This window comes from Nothoprocta perdicaria, unplaced genomic scaffold (assembly GCF_003342845.1).
Source record: "Nothoprocta perdicaria isolate Ctin4 unplaced genomic scaffold, notPer1 scaffold_13, whole genome shotgun sequence".
In the NCBI taxonomy this organism is placed as follows: Eukaryota; Metazoa; Chordata; class Aves; order Tinamiformes; family Tinamidae; genus Nothoprocta; species Nothoprocta perdicaria.
Genome location: NW_020454427.1, coordinates 6,230,659 through 6,251,035, shown reverse-complemented (window position 1 = coordinate 6,251,035; position 20,377 = coordinate 6,230,659). Strand labels below are relative to the sequence as shown.

Sequence of the window (20,377 nt, the reverse complement as noted above, 5' to 3'; positions counted from 1 at the left end):
TTCACTTGGAGTGTTTACCAACAGCTAGATCTATAGTTAACTACTGGCAACCACAAATTCAGAGTCTGTATGAATGGCAACTATGCCTCATCAAGCAAACAATTTATAAGCATTTAATTTATAATAATTATAATTATTATAATAATTTATAAATATTAATTTATAAGCAATATATAGCTTTAACAATATTTTTAAAATTACTACAGCTAGTTAAGAATACCTGCTTTCAAAGAGAAATATCACAGCAAATCCATGCTGGCTGTAGCCTTGGTGTCAGTGTTGCTCTCATGCAATTCAGGTATCTCTCAGAACATCCTTGCACTTTATAATTACAGTACACACATAACGACAGCATGGCTTGAGAAGAACTAAGCAGCATGACAAACTCCTGAAAGCTTTTTGACACTTAATAAAAAGTTTACAAGCAACAAAATGTACTATGGAGAGAAGAGCAAAACATTTAATACAACTAGAAACCTTTTTTTCTTTTTCTTTTTTTTTTTTTTTTTTGCTAACTTTGAGAACAGCACAAGAAGCCCCCTCTATATGTGGGAGAAGTTCTAATGTATCCGACTGCCCTTTGGAGGGCCAAATCCTGCAATATTCTGTGCAGATAGCTGAGAAGATTGGCCTAATTTGGCCCTCCCAAGGCCTGAGTCAGCTGCATTAAAACCTACTGGTAAGTTACAGTGGCAGGAACTAAGCACAGTAAGAAATTAAAGTCTCTGGTTCAACATGCAACTTACCCGATCTGCAGAGAAGAGGTTAGAAAATAGCTACCTGGTAGCTACAGACAAAGTCCATGAGATCTTGAAAGCATGGACTACATTATGGAAGGGGAGAATTCATCTTTAACATCTCCAATAGCCATCTAATATTTATTATTTTATCTGTACAGCTAGCGTGCTAGATTTTTTTCCTCTGATCAATCCGAACTAGGATTTTTTGAGGAAGCTCCTCAGTTGAAATGGATGATCGGTCTTTCCTTGCCAGCTTGAGAGGATGAAATTTAAAAAGCCTTCTACAGTTGAAAATGTATGAACAACTGATAATAAGCCAACAAACCAGGCTTATATTTCTGCTGCTGGAATATAGAAACATTTTGAAAGCCTTGAACTGGGTGAATTACGAATGTGATTTGGAAGTTGCTTTTTGTAAGTTTATCATAGCACTGAGATTAGAACTAAAAGCTTTTTCCTGCAGGTATTGAGAGAAAAAGTAATAGCAGTATGACAGAAAATACATGGAGTGATGTAACACTATCAATAAAAACAAGCCCTTGTTTTCTGAAAGAGCTGCCTTATTCCAATCTTGGGATTCTTCTCAATATGTGGATAAATGGGATAAAAATTATTATTTTGACATATTTCTGGGTTTTAGGCAGCCATGGGCTTACCAATGATCTTGCAGCATTTTTTTGCCTATGTATTTCAACCTTTCAAACGTCAGGAAAGTTTGGACAACAGTGTAACAATCCCACCTCCTTATTAAATTTTCTCCTTTGATATGCAGGATGATTTATGATGACAAATGTGCTTGCAGAAATAGAGAGGAAGTTGAAGTTCAAATGACACTAAAAATACGCATATTTCCAACAGCATTATAGGTTTTCTTTCAAGGCCACTAACTCGCTATATATCTAAACCCTAAACCATCCACTAAGTATTTGGACATTAACACAATGCATTATTTTTGTTTTAATTGCATGTTACTTCCTATATTTATGAGACAGAGTACTGCTGGAATAAATCTGGCATGTGCTGGTATCTTCTACCTTCTAGTAAAAGAGAATGAATTCTGTAAGCGGACCACACGTAAAGCCCTTCAAGCAGAACTCCCGACAAACAGAACCCCAGGCTGGTGCCAAAGGTCACGCTTTAGCGCTCTGAGAAGAGAAGAGGAATTTTCCAGCTGACTCTTGGTTATGAGGTTATCCCAACCATGATTCTAGTGTGATTTTTCCAGGAGAGAAAAAAATATTCTTTCAAGACAGACCTACCTTTCTGTTGGGAATGATCTTTCATTGCCATCATTCCAAAAATTTCACCAAGCTAAATTCAAATGTGGGACACAAATTGTAACTGAATAATCTTCTCTTAACAGAAGACTAATCAATACAGATGCTTACACATTTATTATATATATATATAAAGACTGCATAAAAGCTACACTACTCAGAGAGCAGATCAAGGGAAACTTGGTAGCTGTGAAAACCATTACACTGCTGAAGGGGCTATGATGCATGTGCCTCATAACAGAATCTGATTACTGTATCTTTTCCAGTTACAATTATCATTTCCCACATTACCTATTCCAGCTTAAAAGAACATATGATATAGAAGGATGATGCTTCCATCACTACTTGGCATCAGGTTATATGAAGGCAAATAATTTCTTGGGAAGAAAACCTTGATTTTTTTTTTAAACCCCACTTTACTGCAGAGATGATGGATGTAGAGTAGTCCCAGGCATAGAAACATGACAAAGGACTGCTGTGCTGTTATTTGGCTTATTTTCTATTTTTTCCCAGCTCCTACCTTTTTCTAAAGCAATATAAGCAGAATAAAAAAGATGCCAAGTACCACAATCTAAAATTTAAAAAAAGTGATCTTTGCTTGAAGCTTCACAACTGGCGTTGCCCAGATAACCCTGCCCATAGTACAGCAAGCTTCCAGTCCTCTCAACTGCTAAATCACTGGACACTGGAAAATAGATGTGAAGACCCTACTAGAAATTTTACAGACATAAACTTGTTTTTCCAGTCCCAAAAGAGACTTGGTTGAAAACCACTGGTCTAGCCACATTCCTTCAAGTGCTTGAAACAATATTTACAATGGAAAATAAAATCAGCTTTATGCCAAAATAAACTCTCTTTGCAAATGTATGTCTATACAAACCTTTAGCTACACATGTAATCTTCCCTGGTCAGCAGAAGTTTCACAAACATTTGAGTTAATCCTGGCCCCATTTTCCATAAAGATAAAAAAAAATAATGTCATAGAGCCAGTGTAATTGATTATACTTTCTCTCAGTAATGTTCAAAGGGTTCATATACGCTCTGTGTGACATGAATGAGTAAATAATTAAGGCTGGCATTGTTTGACAGCTAAAGTAGTAATGAAATAAAATTCAACATTTGGGGTTTTATTTATCTCTAAATCACATTAAGGTGTAATGCAGTAAAACTTACTTTATTCAAGTTCAAAATGTTAGGTTAGCTGGAAAGAAAAAGTGTAAGTAGTTAAACAGAGATTTCCTTTGTTAAAATGAAGCACACGCTATTGTGTGGTCACTGGCCCTTCATTTCCTCACTAAGTAATTCTCCAATGTTATCGGAAACCCTTGGAAGTTGTTTGCAGCTGTACCCATTTCCTATTTCACTTTACTCAGGCTCCAAACCAGCACCACACACACACGCACGCAAAGATATTGCTTTGAAGGTTAGGAGCAGTGTAAATTGATATAATCAGGTGAGGTAGCAGATTCTCCTGCTGGCAGTTAGCATTTTATAACTTCACAAAGCTCTAAGGATTGCTAGAAGCTATTAAACTGAGTGCAAGATCCACAGACTGGAAGTGTTTCCAAAATTTTAATCCTACTCTTCCAGGGAACGATTTTTTTTTACATATTAGAATAGCATTAGACGGTGGGATTGCACATATAAAAATGTCTTTAATTCAGCACTTAAAGGTTGACACTAGCTTTGTAATACACATTTTCAGGTGTGGTATGATTTATGAAGCAGAAACTGCTGCAATACTAAATTGCTATCGGATCAATTTAGTGCAAGTACTTTCAAAACTTGAGAGAATAGAAAGGAGGGGGAGAGAAAAAGAAAATAAGAGCAAAAGTACATAAAATAATATTTCATTCTGTACAAACCTTTTTAGATGCTCAGTCACCCAGACTAGAGTTAAGACTGCCAAAACATCTTAATTTGCCTATCTTGAACGTGTGCATTAAGATACTCAGGTTCAGGCCTCATTCTGCGCACAGGATGCAGGATGTCCCAAAGGGGGTAGTTGCTCATTGTTTCTGTTGGACTTGCCTATGCAGTAGATGTCTACAGACCTTATCTAAAGGGCTTAAAACCAACACCAGAAGATGACTAATTTCTTTTCAGGAAAGCCCACAGTATTCTCATGACAATATCCAAATTGCTTCATAAATAAGAAGGAATTTTATCTTCACAACACTCCCAAACAATTGCATAATTATTCCTATTTTATACCTGCAAAATCAAATCACTGGGAAATTAAGACTTGAAATGAATTGTGTTATTATCCTATCTAGGACAGGATAGCAGGATATCCATGAATCCAGATCTGATTTTTGAAAGGACTCAGCATTTTGATATCAACACATGTTAAAGGCATAGAAAGCTATGCTTTTCCACTCAGTATTTCTGCAAAGCTGACTCAAAACTCCTCTAGGACTAGAGGAAATGGCTTCAAACTGAAGCATCGGAAGTTCCACAGGAACTTAAGGAAGCATTTCTTCACTGTGAGGGTGACAAAGCACTGGAACAGGCTGCCCAGAGAGGTTGTGGAGTCTCCTTCTTTGGAGATCTTTAAAACCCACTTGGATGCAGCCCTGTGCCACGTGCTCTAGGTGACCCTGCATGAGCAGGGGGGTTGGACTCGATGACCTCTGAGGTCCCTTCCAACCTTCGGCATTCTATGATTCTATGAAAACTCTTATACAGGGCACTGCTCATTCACTGCCATTGCCTTCAACCGCTGTAGCAGGTGGCTCCCAAAGACAAGAGTATTTGCTACTCAGCCCTGACTCTTTCCCAGGCCAAATCTAGCCAGGCCACAGAACGCCGCAGTCCTGAGGAGTGAATATCCACACCTGTTTGGCCAGAAAAAAAAAAAATCTATTTTACAGGATCAGAAGTGATTTCTAACTTGCATACATGGACAAAGGAATACAAGAAAGTATAGGAGATCTTCCCTCACCATCTCTTGGTACCCTATTAGGATTCCAGTCTTTCATTTTACACATGTGCTTTTTACTATTGCAGTGCACATACTGCCACTTACAAGGAAGTGCTACAGGCTTGTTTCCAGGTGCCTCAACCCAGCAATCTTTCAGATGTTAGTTATATAAAGCCAGTAGCATTGAGGAGTGGCATCTTTTAAAATCATGGCATGGCAGAATGGCTAACTATGAAAACAGATGCAGAGCTAGGCCTGGGGGAATCCACTTAGCTCCTTTTGTTTAGGCAGTTCACTTTAATGACTCCAGTTCTGGGGTAGTTAACTCTGCTCTCTTTAGCTCTGAAATGACTGTGTTTTGCATATGACTTGCTGAGCCATTACAGCTGGGAGTTAAAGCCAAATACCTTTCTTTTAATTTCCCATGAAGTTTTGCAAAACAAGGAGAGGGAAACTACAAAGCACAGGAAGTGATAACAGGAAAAAAAAATTACAACATTCTAGCCCCTTAGAAGATCTGCAGTTCTGTACAACTGAAAGTTTAAACTGGGAACCACTTTGTATCCTACCTTTATAATTCTTACCAGGTCCAACAACAACAAAAGTTTCCATTTAAAGCAGCTCTGCTGTTTCATTAAAAAAAAAAAAAAAAAGTTTGTTTCAATTCAACCTCTAATTTAAATGTACATAATTCTGTCCTGAGCTCTAAAATATACATTAGCAACCAGCTATCATCTTCCATATATTCATTAGGATTCACCGCTCATAAACATTTCCACAAATATATATATATMTCTATAGATAATGGTATGATCAGCCACTCCTGGTAAGATGCCCTACAAAAAATTTGTTCAGCCATCTAAGAATCACTACAACTATGCTGCCAACTGCCATGCTTCAACATTTTTCTCAAAAGTAATAAGTAAAATCGGTATATTACAMAAAGAAAGCATAATAAGTTGAATAAATATATAAACCTATAAACCTGCCCACTGAAAACAGCTGTTCATGTCAAAATATCCAGTGTTTGCACAAACACAACCATGGATGTGACTCATTGTGTATATAACTGAACAAATCTGTTTTCCAAAGCATTAATGGATTTGTCTAGACACCAAATGAAATCAGGCTCCCAGAAAGCCCAGTATGGACTTTTATGTAGTTGTCTAATAAAAAAAAAAGTTTAATGTTAAAAATGTTTAAATATTTAAAAATGTTCTAAAAAATAAAAATCCAATAACAACTAYTTAACACCCAGGTCTAAAACAATTACTACCTGAGCATTTAAAAAATTTCCTCATGGCCTTAAGTCTGAAGTGCAAGTGTGTTGCCCTTACTGGWATTCTAGTATACTAATGAACAAACAGACATTAAAACATTCCCAGAGATGAGATACTCTAATTAAGGAATGTTTTCATATTTTCCTCCACTTACTCTGGGCAAACGTAGTCCTTGAAAAAAGCAATGATAAAGTAACATCACTTCCTTTGAGGGAAATGCCAGTTCCAGCCAGATGTCATTTTTTTTCAGTTCTGCATCTGGACTTGCACCAATGGCCTAGGGGTAAAACACCTTGTTGCCACCTCCCTGAGGCCTCCGCTGTCGGTCCATCTCTTTGCCACCTTCTGAGGCAAAAATCTCTCCAGATGCATCCAACAGACACCGCCTGCACTTGCACGCTTGTCTCAGTGGGCAGGCTGTTTGTCAAATTTTATTTGCACATAAACACCTTAAAAGGTTTTTATAAATATTTCCCTCTTAAATACTATACCTGAAATCTACCAGCAGTGACAAATTATGAATAAAACACCCGGAAAAAAGACATGGCCTTATTTATTAGTTATGTTTTCCAATTATCTTACAGACAACTTTTTAAGATATTTAAGATATTTAAGATATTAGCGGCACAAAATTGCAGTAAGGCTCTCCATAATCTTTAAATATAAAGACTAGCAAGCTAAAGGGCATTCTGATAACTGAGTTTCAAATCCTTTGTTCTTATTATTGCTTATAATTATAAAATGTAAAACAAAAACTCATAAACAAATCCTATCCACAATAAATGGCAAAAACTCACTGATTTCTACTAGGCATATCAGAAAACAAAAAAAACAAAAAACTCCAGCATATTCTGGAGGCTCCAAATCCCAGGACTCTGAATTTGCTGACTTTTATATAATCCATTGCTTCAGACTGCCATGTAARTGTTGCTAAACAAAATTTCCTAGATCTCCAGTAAACAGCCTCAGCTTTAGAGTGAGGAAATTAACTCTAGTGGTCCTACTAGCAAGGAAGGCTCTCAAATACTGCCAATGCCAACTCCTTCCATCTACATACATTAAAACAGCTCAAAGCCCTTTACTTTTGAACAATTATTTCCATATTCACCTTAAAACTATTCTGCAAGACAACAGCAGGATATAGTACCCTATGCTAAATCCTAGATAGTTACCACAACTTACACATCTTCCTACTATTGTGTTCAGGTTGACCATGACAGTTGTGCAATTAATCCATTTACTGATTCTTTCCTGCAAACAGTACTATGATAGTGATTTTTTATTTTACTTGAYCAGCTCACATGTACACCAGCTTTTTTTCTTTTCACATGAACTCCAGAACTAAAGAAAATTATATTTTCCTTATTTTGATCAAAGGCCGGGTACATCTGAAAAGATTATCAAATATGTCACATGATGCAATGTGTTACATTTCCTGTTCCAAACACTGAAACAATATTTCTATGTACAAGGTTACTAACATGTATTTTCAAAAATGTAATAAGTACTTTAAAAGATTTTTTTCAAGTGAATATAAGTATTTACTAGGAGAAACTGATCTTCTTAAGAAGCACGCAGAATCCACTTCTAACAGTAGCACTTTTGGTACTAGCTCAGTTAATTGACAGTTCTTGCAGGGAAACTAAATCTCYTCTGTGAAGCATGAAATCTCCCCTAGATAGGAAGAATAACTGACAGGCACCTATCTATAAATACAGGAGAGAGAGAGACACTTTAGCAAGTTCAGAGGCTACAAGGATCTACAAAGGAACCAGCTACTTACAGAGACAGAAAACGGTACTTTTCTTTACATGGGTTACATGCAGGCTATTGCTATTTATTATCTGTATTACTATAATGTGCAAGAGTTTAATCAGGGTCTATGATATCATAGTGTTAGTTCTATAAAAAGACTGAATAAAAAGATGATCCTTAACCTGGAGGGAAGACAGCAACATGGTATCAGTTGAAACATATTATTAGCATTCACCACCCATTTCAAGAATCCCAACCCAAGTCCTGCCTTGACTTGGACCAAATACCAATCCTAATAATTTAATCACATCTTCAGTACTTGATTTGCCTTGCTTTGGGCTGCACAATGACCCTAAGTAACAAACATATCCTGCGTTCGGTTCTTATACTTTGGCAAAAGTATATACAGGTCTGCATGAGAAAACTGAGCAGAACAATCTCACTAATTCTAGTCTAATGTTCTTTTCTGCTAAGCCTTGTTTTAATAAAGTGAGGAGCACTTCAGTCTGTACTGTAACTATCATATTACCAAACTTTTTTTTAAAGTCATTTTTAAATTGTTTAACATTCCAATCTGAGCGAAAGAACTTTCACTTAAATCAGATCTATTCACGTTAARCATATTTGATTTGTAAGAGACAGAAGAGTGACTTAGGAAATCTGATAACTTCAGTCCAAACTCATTTTGATCACTATGTTAATGTCTAGTGTTGATAAGACAGTTTCAAACCAAATATGCGGGAAAAGAAAATACAACAATTCATATTAGCTTTCAATACAATAAGAAGACTACATATGTGCGTGTATGTGTGTGGGGGGGTATATGAATCAGTCATTTGATTTTCACCATACATAYTTGAATGCACTCTGAATACACAGCAAAAAGAGCTAAAAAGGTGTCCATTCCATCCTCCTCCACACACTTTTTCCTCTTTCTCTCTTATGTTTGTCTAGCCAGCACTACAGTTTTTACAGGAACAAATACATTGATTATTTTTTTTTTTTTTTATTCCTGTGATTTAAACGCACTTCAAAACCAACACTTTTCCCCTCTCACAAACCCTGCTAAACTACAGGGAGTGTTTTCAGTGCTTGTGTTCTGAAATCTATTTACTTTCATTTGTTTTTCCCTTTAACRTGGGGCTAAGAAGTACTTTATAGTGCGTTTCTTACTTTACAGTACATATGCAACAATAAAAATGTGATAGAAACTCTCCTGACACAAATCTTTATTAGTTTTGTATTAAATGTGCCTTATAACTTCACCATCTACTGCGCGAACTCACTCTAATCTAATAGAGAGTTTAGAGTTTTTCTAGCCTCCTGCCTTACAAACTCCATCTGAAGACAAATCATTTTAATCTCTTTATGCTTTAAATTTCTTATCTATAATATAGGAATCAGGATGTTTCTTCAGGTCAAAACTGAGGTGAGGTGGGTATACTAGTGTTTGTGTTACAAGGTTTGGAAATAGAAGGCAGGGAAGAATCRGAAAAGACAAGAATAAACAGAACAAATAAGAGGAGAAAAAAAGGTAAATAACAAAAGGCAACAAAAAATAGGTTTAGTCAATGATATAGGCAGGAATAAATGTAGGCTGCTTATGTTCACCTGTAATTTGAGCAAAGCAGACCATTTTTTCAACTCACAGGTGAGTTTACTCCCACATTATCTGCATAACTGATTGAGACAAGAAATACCAAGGCAAAAGAAGGCAAACAGTGCTTTCAGAGAATACAAAGAGGCAATAAAGAGAAAGACTACAGAGAGGTAGGGAACATTTTTTTCCTTTTGAATCAGAAGTAAGCAGAGAAAAAGAGAAAGAAGTGGAATTCAAGATCAYAAACTGTTTCTGCATTCCCTTTAAAATGTATTATGGATTTGTGCTGTTCTGCTTTCTGTCAGGCAGTCCTTGGTCTAAAAATAACACTCCCCTAAACATACTGTTTAGATTTAGGCCCCAAATAAGCTAACTATCTGTTGCTATAACTATTTCATATGTGCCTCTTGACAGTGCCTTCTTATGCAGATGCAGCATGTGGAGGCAAAGTAACTGTCTGAAATAACCCCAATAACATAYGTGTTTGTATGCAGAGCTTTGCTGATACAACAGTCTCAACTGTTACAGCATCCACGTTTTCCATATCCTATGAAACAGAATTAGGGCTATAGTCTAAACACGACCTTCAAAACACACCTTTAACCCATAGTTTCACTCCTTTAAATTCCCTGCAATTTCCTCCATGAATGAAAAGGAGCTAAATTGCAAAAGGCTTGTATTCCTTCCTTCTACCTCCTGTGTAAAGAGATTAAAATTAAAAATATCCATCTAGCACAATTCTAAATGTCTAAAACATTCTGCATTCTGAGGAGGAATTTCTTGTTGAATCAATCAGAAGAATCTCTTGAAATCTGTACTTTGAAATAGCACCTAAATGTGTGATATGAAAAGCTAAGTTGTGCCCTGCCAAACAAAGTATGAATAACAAACTCTTTATGAAGCATTTGTTGAGGGGAAAAAAAAACTAGTATAGGTACTGTCTTCGATACATTCATTCACAAGCAAAAAGGATGGCTGGCAACCTTTACATTCCTTTCAAGCTCACTGAGCAGCTTCAGTTAAAACAGGGTATTCTGTTCCCTCTCTGCCCTGCACACATTTCAGCATTTGTAATTCACAGGTTATAAAGTGTCACTTGTTTCTTGTATTTGTACTTCGCTACTGAAACCTCAGCCTGTTTTTCTGAAACTTTACAAACTATTGAACTAAGACTCTTTCTTTTCATTATATAAAACCACAACTACAAATAATCTTTATCATCTTTCAGATTTTGTATCTCTTACAATTGCAACAGCTACCTACATAGACAGTCCTTTCTGACTGCCAGACAAGCAAGTTTGTACTTAGAAAATGACCTGCACTGCAACAAAAACCCATGCATGAAAATCTGAAAAAGGAAGCTGCTAAAAACACTGGCCCTGACAAATTTTAGATCATCCAGTGTTTTGGCTCATGTCAGGACTGCACCTTTGAAGCAAATCTCCTGATTATCTCGACCGGCTATGCTGAGATTCACAGCAAGGACAAGTCCCGGAGCACATAAGCCGGATTCCTTTTGAATGAAACTAAGCTAAAAGATACACTGCAGGAACATGCTTATTGCACTCCAAACACAAATGGGCATTGCTTAGTCTAGAGCAGTGCTGCTGTGAAGTAARCCTTCAAAAATGTGTATAGCAAGGACGTCAATTACTTTGAACGAACTGTTTCACTTCCAAATCCACCTSTACCGGTCTGCATGACTTGCTCTTATCAATCCAGCCCAAGAGAGCAGGTTTTCTCTGTAACTACTGTGAAAGCATAGTTATAATGTTAAACTTAAGATCTTGATTTTGTTCGTTCAATACACAATAATATATAGATTCAATCACATTCAACAAAAAACCACTATGCTGTACTTACCAGTCTGGGGATTTATTGAAAAGAAGCCCTGTGGATTTCCACTAGTAATCTTGTAGGTTAACTTCTCGCTTGAGCTGGAATCTGGATCAAATGCCTCAATCTGCACAACGGACACATCTTTAGGCGAGTTTTCCATGACTTCTGGGTAATAAACTGGTTCTGTTGTCTGAGGGGCATTATCATTAACATCCCCGACTTCTATGTAGATTTCGATGAAAGAYGATAGAGGCACAACACCTTGGTCTGTTGCATAAATGGTTAACCAGTAATGGGAAGTAGTCTCACAGTCCAGATGATCAGCAGTCTCTATAATACCTGTTAAACAGGAAGATAAAGAAATAAAAAGCTCATTAAATATACAGAAACATGTAGAAAAAGAGTAAGTAACAAGTTAATAAAATCACATAACTGAGACCAGTTCTACAAGAACTGTTTATGTGTTCATATAAACATACAATGGCTCACCTGAAGTCACAAAAAATAAATTACTAAAGCATTTTTCAKTAATTATGTATTGCAGATACTGACACAGTGTATTTCTTAACTTTCTTTCCAGCATTTTTTGAGGTTTATCTGATCAATTAACTATTCACAAAAGCTATTTTGCCTAAACAACTAACTAGATGAACTGTAATGAGTAATTTGTAGCCTTTGCAGAATGACACTTGAATGACATTCTTTATTCTTTCAATTACAGTATATCTTACACAATATTAAATTATCTGATTTAGATGCCAAGCTTCTGAATGTTTATTGTTATCCACGTCAGTGAGTAGCTATTGAAATGCMATATATTCTTACAAATGTGTCTAAATTAACAGATGTAAGTATTTGGGCTTACAAAGAAATCTTAGCAAAAAAAAAAAAAATCAAAATTTGCCCTGAAGTTAATTTTTGTAGCTTTAGGACAAATGGCTGCCATTATTCTGGTAAGAGAAAGCAGTGCTTAGCTTCAGAGCCGCACACCCATAAACTGAACTGCCGCCTAAGCAACAGCTACAGAATTCACAAACTTCATAAAAATCCATCTATTGAGTTTACAGGAGCTGAGCAAGAACTAAATAATGAATGAGGAACTCAAGTTTTGATCCACTGTAAAAAGAGTAAGCATAGTGCTATTTTATAAGTATCTTTACTCTTTTACAAGTACCTTTACTCTACAAGGTACAGCCACAAGGTGTTACTTGTCAAACTAGCATACGAYGTGGCGATAACTTATTTGAGGAGGGGAGAATATCAAAGAGCTTCATAGAGCCAAGCCATGACAGAAACTTTGMGCGTCTTCCTTTTTTCCAGCCAGTGTCTCTTACAGCTTGCTGCCTTCCAGATATTTGTTACACAGAATTTAAGGTGACCCGAGTATGTCACAGGGGTGAGGGATCAAAAAACCCCTCACAACCATTTCTGTGGGAACCTTACAACAGTTCTGCCATGACTCTGGCTTTTATATGACACTCATACATAAAGGCCTAATCAGGATTAGTCCCCAAATGAGCCAAAATATCCCCCTCGCATCTGGTTTGGGACTTTGCATACATCCACTCKACAAGAGCACGTGTGCCTGGCCCCTGAGCCCATCTACTCTACTCCCCATATACACTGCCAGGAAAATGGGAGCTAGCTGAGCCATGTCATTATGCTTTTAAATTCTACAGGAAAGGATTTAATTGTAAATGTAATTTCCTTCACACACCCCAGGCACATGGCCTTGTTTTTACTTAAAGAGCAAAATGAGAATTCATCCCAAATTTTAAGATGCCAATAAGATACTTCAGGGAGTTGGAGGCAATAGTACGTAATAGCTGAACCTGCAGAAYATCCATATGTAAAATTTCTATCAACTCAGCATTTAGAGCTGCCACCAGATGTCACTGTGGAAACTAGCTCTATAAAATGYAAAAGATTTCAGAATTAGAATCAAAAGGAGGGCTGGCAAACTTCCATAGCCTCAGAACGTATGTATGCTCACAACCTGTAAATTCTTGAAAGCAATTCTTGAAAGCAAAATGGTGGCTTCTGATTTCCTTCTTTCCAGAGAAATACCAGCAAAACCCAAGGTATTAATTTTAAGGATCCTGTCATTTCAMACTGCCAGTCTCTCCAGCTAGCTATTTGTATTTTGTTAGACTGCAGTTTYATATACATAAACACTATTCAGTCACTGCATTGTGCTGTGGTTAACASTTACCTATTATCTGCATAGATTCCACATTTAGCATAATTTCTTTATAGGATATCATAAATTTGCACTCTCAAAACAAATGCACAAGTCCTGAGCACGAAGTTACCTGCACTCTATTTTTCTAGCTCACTTCTCTTACACATTTTCAATTTCTCTGCTTCAGCCAGGAGACTTTTTGGAAGCACATAAATTGCTTAATTCTGCAGGCTGCTTCTCCACAAAACCTTCATGCTGGGTATGGCATGCAGGCACTCCACCTTCAGAGATCAAGCAGATTCTATAAATACACTGGAAATCTTTGCAAGACCTTCCAGTCCTACCAAGCAGAGGAGCCGCATGTGCTAAGCCCCTTCCAGCAAGGCTTGCAGCGAGGCTGTTCTGCTGCCCGCAGCCTGAGCAGCACCCAGGGCACGCTGCCAGACTCAGCAACCTTCGCTTCCTTTTACACCTGTCCTGCAGTCTGAAGCGCAGCGACATCCAAACTGGCAGATTAATTTTAAGACAGCCTTAAGATTTTAAAGAAATAGTTTCTTCTTGTAATAGAGCTCTCCTGAAATCTTGCTCAGCTGACGCATACAGATTGTACAACCTTAGCTATGAAAGCTTAGCCAGAGARAAAAGGGCTGACATTGTTTTGCTTTGGTGGACTGCTAATTCTCTGACTCTCTAAAATCACACGCTTTTAGGGGGGGGGAGGGGGGAAACACACCACAACTAAATAAATATGAGGGTTTTGGTTTTTTTCAAAAGGAAAAGATGCAACAGGATTATAGAGATAAAGACTAACAGTACAATACAGCAACCTGAGTAACTTCTAGATCCCTTTCAAATTAGACCTACATCTCTGACATGCTTGATGCATGTTCCATGCTGACTTTTGCATTAGTACAATGACGAGTCCGTGATCAGTCTAACCATCTGACTGCTGAACAATTCAGGCCACACAGATGTCTACCCAACAGGGTAGCTCTTGCATTCCAAACTTCTCCAATTTTAATTTTCTACAGGGTCACCTGTACTCTGAGTGTATATTATTAAAAAGAATACATGAAGTCTCATTTATTAAAAYAATTCCATGTTTCTCATGTTGAAATGGATCCTGAACTGTTGGGTATACATTTTTTCAAGAAGCATTACTGTATATAAGCCCAAATTGAAATATTTTATGAGCAGCCACTTAAATAAAATGCATACATTAGTGTTTAGATTTAACACCAAATTAAAAATCAGTTACTAAATGAATATTTCCTAGCAGTACAAAGATAAAGATAATAAATAAATAAAATGAAGGGGGCTAACCACATGCCCTGCATTGAATCTATTTAAAAGTTTAATACAGACAGAATAGCAATATATAGACAATTTGGAAAAAATGTTGAAGTTGGACAGCATGCATTAGAAGTGGATTTTTTGGCAATATTAAAAAGGGACTTGAAATAATATTCCTGCAGTGTACAAGCCATGCAAAGGCTTATACAAGAGATAAGGAAGGAGMAAAATTTCCCTTCAGCCCTTGGACTCAGAGGGGAGGGAGACAGGGCACCACACCTGGCTCTCCTGGAGCTCCAAGGGAGGGAAGGGATGACTGGTCTGCTGACATGACTCAGCTTTCTTCCTATCATCCCCACCCAACAATAAAGTAGCAACTCAGTGATCAGGCCTCGAAGGAAAATAATYCCACTATCAGAATCTGAGCTCCTCCTAGTACTGCATCAGCACATATTATTTTGGAAAATACAATCAACARTTTAAACAGATGCACAAAATAAYTGTCACCTTCAGGCCAAATTACCATGAGATCCAACCTTACATGAGGAATTACAAATACAATTTTTTTTTCTTTTTTTACAATTTTTGTCATTGCTTCAGTTAAAGTCACTCATTTCTTCAAGCTTAAGACTAATTCTTTCCTGATCTTGCATGAGGACACTAGTAGCCTCATCATAGGTTTCTAGGAAGCAATAGTGAATACCAATGAGCAGAAACGGCAGCACAGTTTGCTACCCCTTCTAGAAGGCACAAGTCCAAAGAACACTAACATGACTAAGAACATTTTGCAACAGAGATTTTGAAGGAGAACAGTAAGTTCTCCTACCAAAYCAGAGGTCTAGAGTGTGTCTTTAAAGTACTATCGGCTGGCCTCCAACTTCCTGCTTTTGCAAAATTTATCTTTCAACCCCAGCAGCCCATCCCATCGACCAGGGAGTAACACCCTTCCAATGTCCAAAGACTAACGTCCGCACACTCAACCGAGTAAGTCAACCGGAGATCTGGTGGTTCTAAAACAGCAGATAGAAAAATGACATTGCAATTCAAATATCAAAGAGAAATAATAAAATAAACTATAAGGGAGCAAAAGTTTGTTTTAATCTTGCAATCGGCTAACTCTGTTAAGTATCAGTGATCAGTATCATCATTTTTGGCAGCATTTTTTGGCTCTGAACAGATATCTGTTCACCTTTTTTCTTTAAATGATGCAAAGCCCAACAGATGTAGTACTGCTATTGTATTTTCAATACTGTATACAGTATAGTCTGTCRTTAGACAGAAAAAGATGAAGAAAGGAAAGTCTCTCTCTTTAGACAGAAAAAGTGACAGAAGGATTTTTTTAAAAACTTGTCAGGTTGTCAGGATAAAAACACATTCATATTTACCTCTCATTAGACATCAGAGGGGAATACAAAAGCCTTCTGATGAAATATTTCCCAGTCTTCTGGGAAAGGACATCAGAGTTGATTTTACAATATTTGTACCTCTGAAATTTTATATCAGAACCAACAGAACTTTCCTACTAGTTGTTTTAAAATAAAGCAGAAGTCCTAAGTTAATACTATAGGATAAAAATGGGACAAAATGCAGTATGGAGGAAGGCTTAAGAAGCAAAGGAAAAATTAGAATATTAACCCCGCACTTGACAAGAAACATGAACTTTACAACCAACATTACTTCCCATTTAAATCCCGTAATCCAAATTGCTAGAACCAAAGTCACTCTTAAAATAAAAACAAAAATACAAATCCATCTGAAATCTGACAGCCTTACATATGCCAATGCTATCCAATTAACAAATGCTCAAACGATAATACTCCCAATTCCCAGGGATGATCCTCTTTAAGTGTGCTTATCCATGAGAACTCTTATTAACAATATTAATGACTCTGCAATGGAAATCAAAACCTGCAATCATTTCTTAGTAAAGCATGAAAATGCAGTTTAGCAGAATTTGCCCTGGGAGCAACATGGGAAACAAACTAAGAGAAATCCCTGGCCTGGAATATGACACTTCAAAGCTGATTACAAACTTAATTAATCTAAATTCTAATAAGCTGGGCAAATCAAAAAGCTTCTTCAGTTGCTTTAAACGCCGTCACTGAAAAACAATTCAGCTATATTTTAGGAATTTCATAAACATAGATTTTGATCCAATATGGCCTTCAATGAACAGCCAATCTAAATTAAAGACCTAAAAGTGAATAGACTGTTTATTACAAACAGAGACATGCTGTATCTCAGTGACACTAGTCTGCAATCACATTAACAGAGACTTTTACTTTGTCTTCAATTCTATCCAAACATTAAGTCACAAAAAGTATAAAGTATGATTTCAGGTCTATATAATCTTTAAAATTAAAAATAAAATTAGAAGCAGTATACGTCTTAGTACATATTTCAAATTRTGACCTTAATCTCCACTACCTCAGTGTGAGTGACAAACACTTTCCAAAAAGTTAGTAACATCTATGAAGTTAGGATTTTTCACGGGCAAGGATCCACAAAGCCTCACCTCCCAGAAGCTTGTGGTTATTCTAGCCAAATTTCCACTTCATATTTTGTGAAACTTTAATATTCTCGCATGTTTTAGTAATGACTACGTATATTCCTTGATCAGCTRAGTATGAGTTTGGGGTAAAATGTTACTATGCATAATAACACTATCCTAATTTGGCTTGTATTTTTAAGAAACTCAGCACAGATACCATTTTGGAGCCATCATTAAAATCTCAACATTTACACTACGAGAATAAATAGCAGGTATTCCAATCCATCCCTCATCTTTGGGTGCAAGGTAGAGACAGTTCAGTTCTTTTAACACTCYCCATATTGAACACAGACAGATGGAAAAGTTTCTCTGTCAGACTTTTCGTTCTACCTTTGCCTTTACTGCAATGCCCCTCTCTTGGGTTATTACCTGCCACCTCACGATAAGCATTTTACTGAACTGTATAAACGGAGAGGATATAGCAGAGCTGACAGGATAAGGAACGGAAAGTGCATCTGGAATAGGAGAAGACRTAGCGCTTGTCTGCTACTCTGCAGTCCCCAGAGGCCTCACAGAGGAACATCCATATTCCTTCGTCCTCCTTTTCCCCTTGAGTAACTTTCAGAAACAAAATCAAATCAGGACAGCTGGCAAGTGCGGTCCTGTGTTAATGCACGTTGGGTTTTTCTGGTTTTACTTTTTCCTCCCTCTTTATTTTTTCATCCCTCCTCCCCTGTGAGACATAGCAAGAGAAAGTGAGGTGACTTGCGGGGGGAGAGGGGGTCAAAAAAAACCCCCATAATTATTAGTATAGATATTATCCACCACCCAAGATGGAACAGACTATTGCAATTGTGACCAGAAATGGGGAAACACCTTGAAAGCGCAGCCGAATAGAGCCACAACCCTTCATGCCACAGAATCCTAGGAAGCAAGAGTTTTGAAATATGTAACATTCTGGATTCCCAGGACAAAATTCTTCCTTTCCCTCAGGCTGCTGTGCTACTGCAACTCATACTCATACTTCTATAGAGCACCAATGTATAAGGGATAATTGAGCCCTGAGCCAGCAGTTCTTCTAAAASAGCATCCAACAGTAATAACAACAAAATCTAATATTATTTGATTGGTCAAATAATAAGATCAAGCCACTTAAAATCAAAGCAAAAAGGGCAGCACAATAACACAATGGTCTCAGTGGATTTTTTTTATACTAGGCAAACCAGCTATTCTTATAAGCACTGAAGATTTCAAGTATGTCYTGTCACAGAGGCAAGAAACTATTCAGCACTTAAAATGTCAGTTGAAAAGACCRAAATCTCCATCCTGTGAACTCCTTGAAACAGTCTCCTACTAAAGAAGGAATGGAATGACATTCCTTTTGCAGAAGTGAAATGTCAGCTTGTCTGCTGTATAAACAGGGCAGCATGCCAAAGGAGGCACTGCACTAACTCCTGAAATACTAAAGATCTGCAGCATGTGATGTGAGCTTTTAAAGGTGATCTTTTTTTTATTTTTTACTTTTTGTTAAGAAAGAATGTTTTGATTACATAGCTGGGCTGGCAGAGCGTTAACCTTTCCTTACTTTTATCGCATATGCACTTTGAACAGGAAGCATTACTTGTTCATACCTCCATAGACCAAAGTGCAACAGCCACTCAGAGAAACATGGTTTGCTCTTGAATTCCTTAGCAATTTAAGTTTATCATYGACAATCCAAGCTACTTCTTTATCAGGCTTCTTGCATCTGATTCATAGAGCAAGTTAAGGTGCATTGCTTCAGAACAGACACAATCCTTGGTTGTAGCCTTGAAGGAGAGCAGAAAAAGTTTCAGCACCTGATGCTGGCTGCTTATGTGGCAAATTAAGATTTTCACATGCGCCTCGGAACTCTTTAGATAGTATCATGTGCCATCTGTCATCAATATAATCATTCCTTCTAATATTTACAGCTTGTCACATTTTATGTTTAGATTTTATAAGTGTATTTTTATATATTTAATAGGTTTTTATACAACAGCTTTATCCTGAATTTGCGTGAGTATCTATTACATAGGTAACGCAGAATTTAAAAATCTATAAATATTTTTATATAACGTTTCTTCTTTAAAACTACTGGAGAAGGTACTGAAAAAAATAAACCTTCTGCTTCACAGAACTCTCAAAAAACTCAAAAAAGAAAAGCCTTGTAGGAGTAGCTAGGGAAACTGAATATTGAAAGAAAAAAATACTCAAATTAATACACTGGAATCAAAAATCCTTCTTCCGCTTTTAAAAAGCAAGATGCACAGAAAGTTAAATGCAATTTCTTTTTCTGTAGCTCTTCAAAATAGAAAGTTGTACACATTTCATATGGTGCCTTGTGTACTATGAGCTGAAATATCACCTTTAGACAGGACTGTTAAATGGAAGGCAGTTCTTATTACTGTTTCAAGGACAAGTGGCTCAGTTTCCAACATAAATCTAACTTGAGAATTTGAAGCAACTTATCACTAGCACTATCAGCAAGCCCATGGCATTGTACTGAATTCACACTAACAAATTCTTTAACTGGGAAATGACATTTCATTGTCGAGCTGCAAGGACTTTCCAACACATATTCCCAACAAATAATTCTTGCTTTCTTCCCAGACACTGCTTACTGCAGGTTCAGGGAGGTGGAAATGGAAGAAAACCACTGTACAGCACATATGGTCTCTAGAGAACACAGGATTTTTTAAGCACAGTACAGTGCATAAAGCAGTACCATCAAGATAAGAATCAGTTCAAGATTTCAAATTTAGTTGAACAAAGTAAAACCTCAGTCATGGCATTATCCTATTATTATTCCAGTTTGGACCTTCTTTATATGTCAAAGTTAACTTCATTGAACTGGCTCAATGTGATAAAAAAATAACGTCAAATTTTGTCTTGCACCAACACCTTTTCTAAAGGTACTGAATTTCATGACATATAGTGATATGTCATGAAATAGTTTTACAAATGAAACTATTTCTG

The 20,377-nt window shown here is 36.9% G+C and overlaps 1 protein-coding gene across 3 annotated transcripts in view; it reads right to left on the bottom strand.

The window, feature by feature from the left end:
- FAT1 (FAT atypical cadherin 1) overlaps positions 1-20,377 on the bottom strand; it is a 92,676-nt gene that overhangs the window by 52,415 nt on the left and 19,884 nt on the right. For all 3 annotated transcript variants that reach the window (XM_026033562.1, XM_026033561.1, XM_026033563.1), the window contains exon 2: positions 11,439-11,753. In XM_026033562.1, the coding sequence (XP_025889347.1) occupies positions 11,439-11,753 (315 nt within the window). The remainder of the gene's footprint in view (positions 1-11,438; positions 11,754-20,377) is intronic.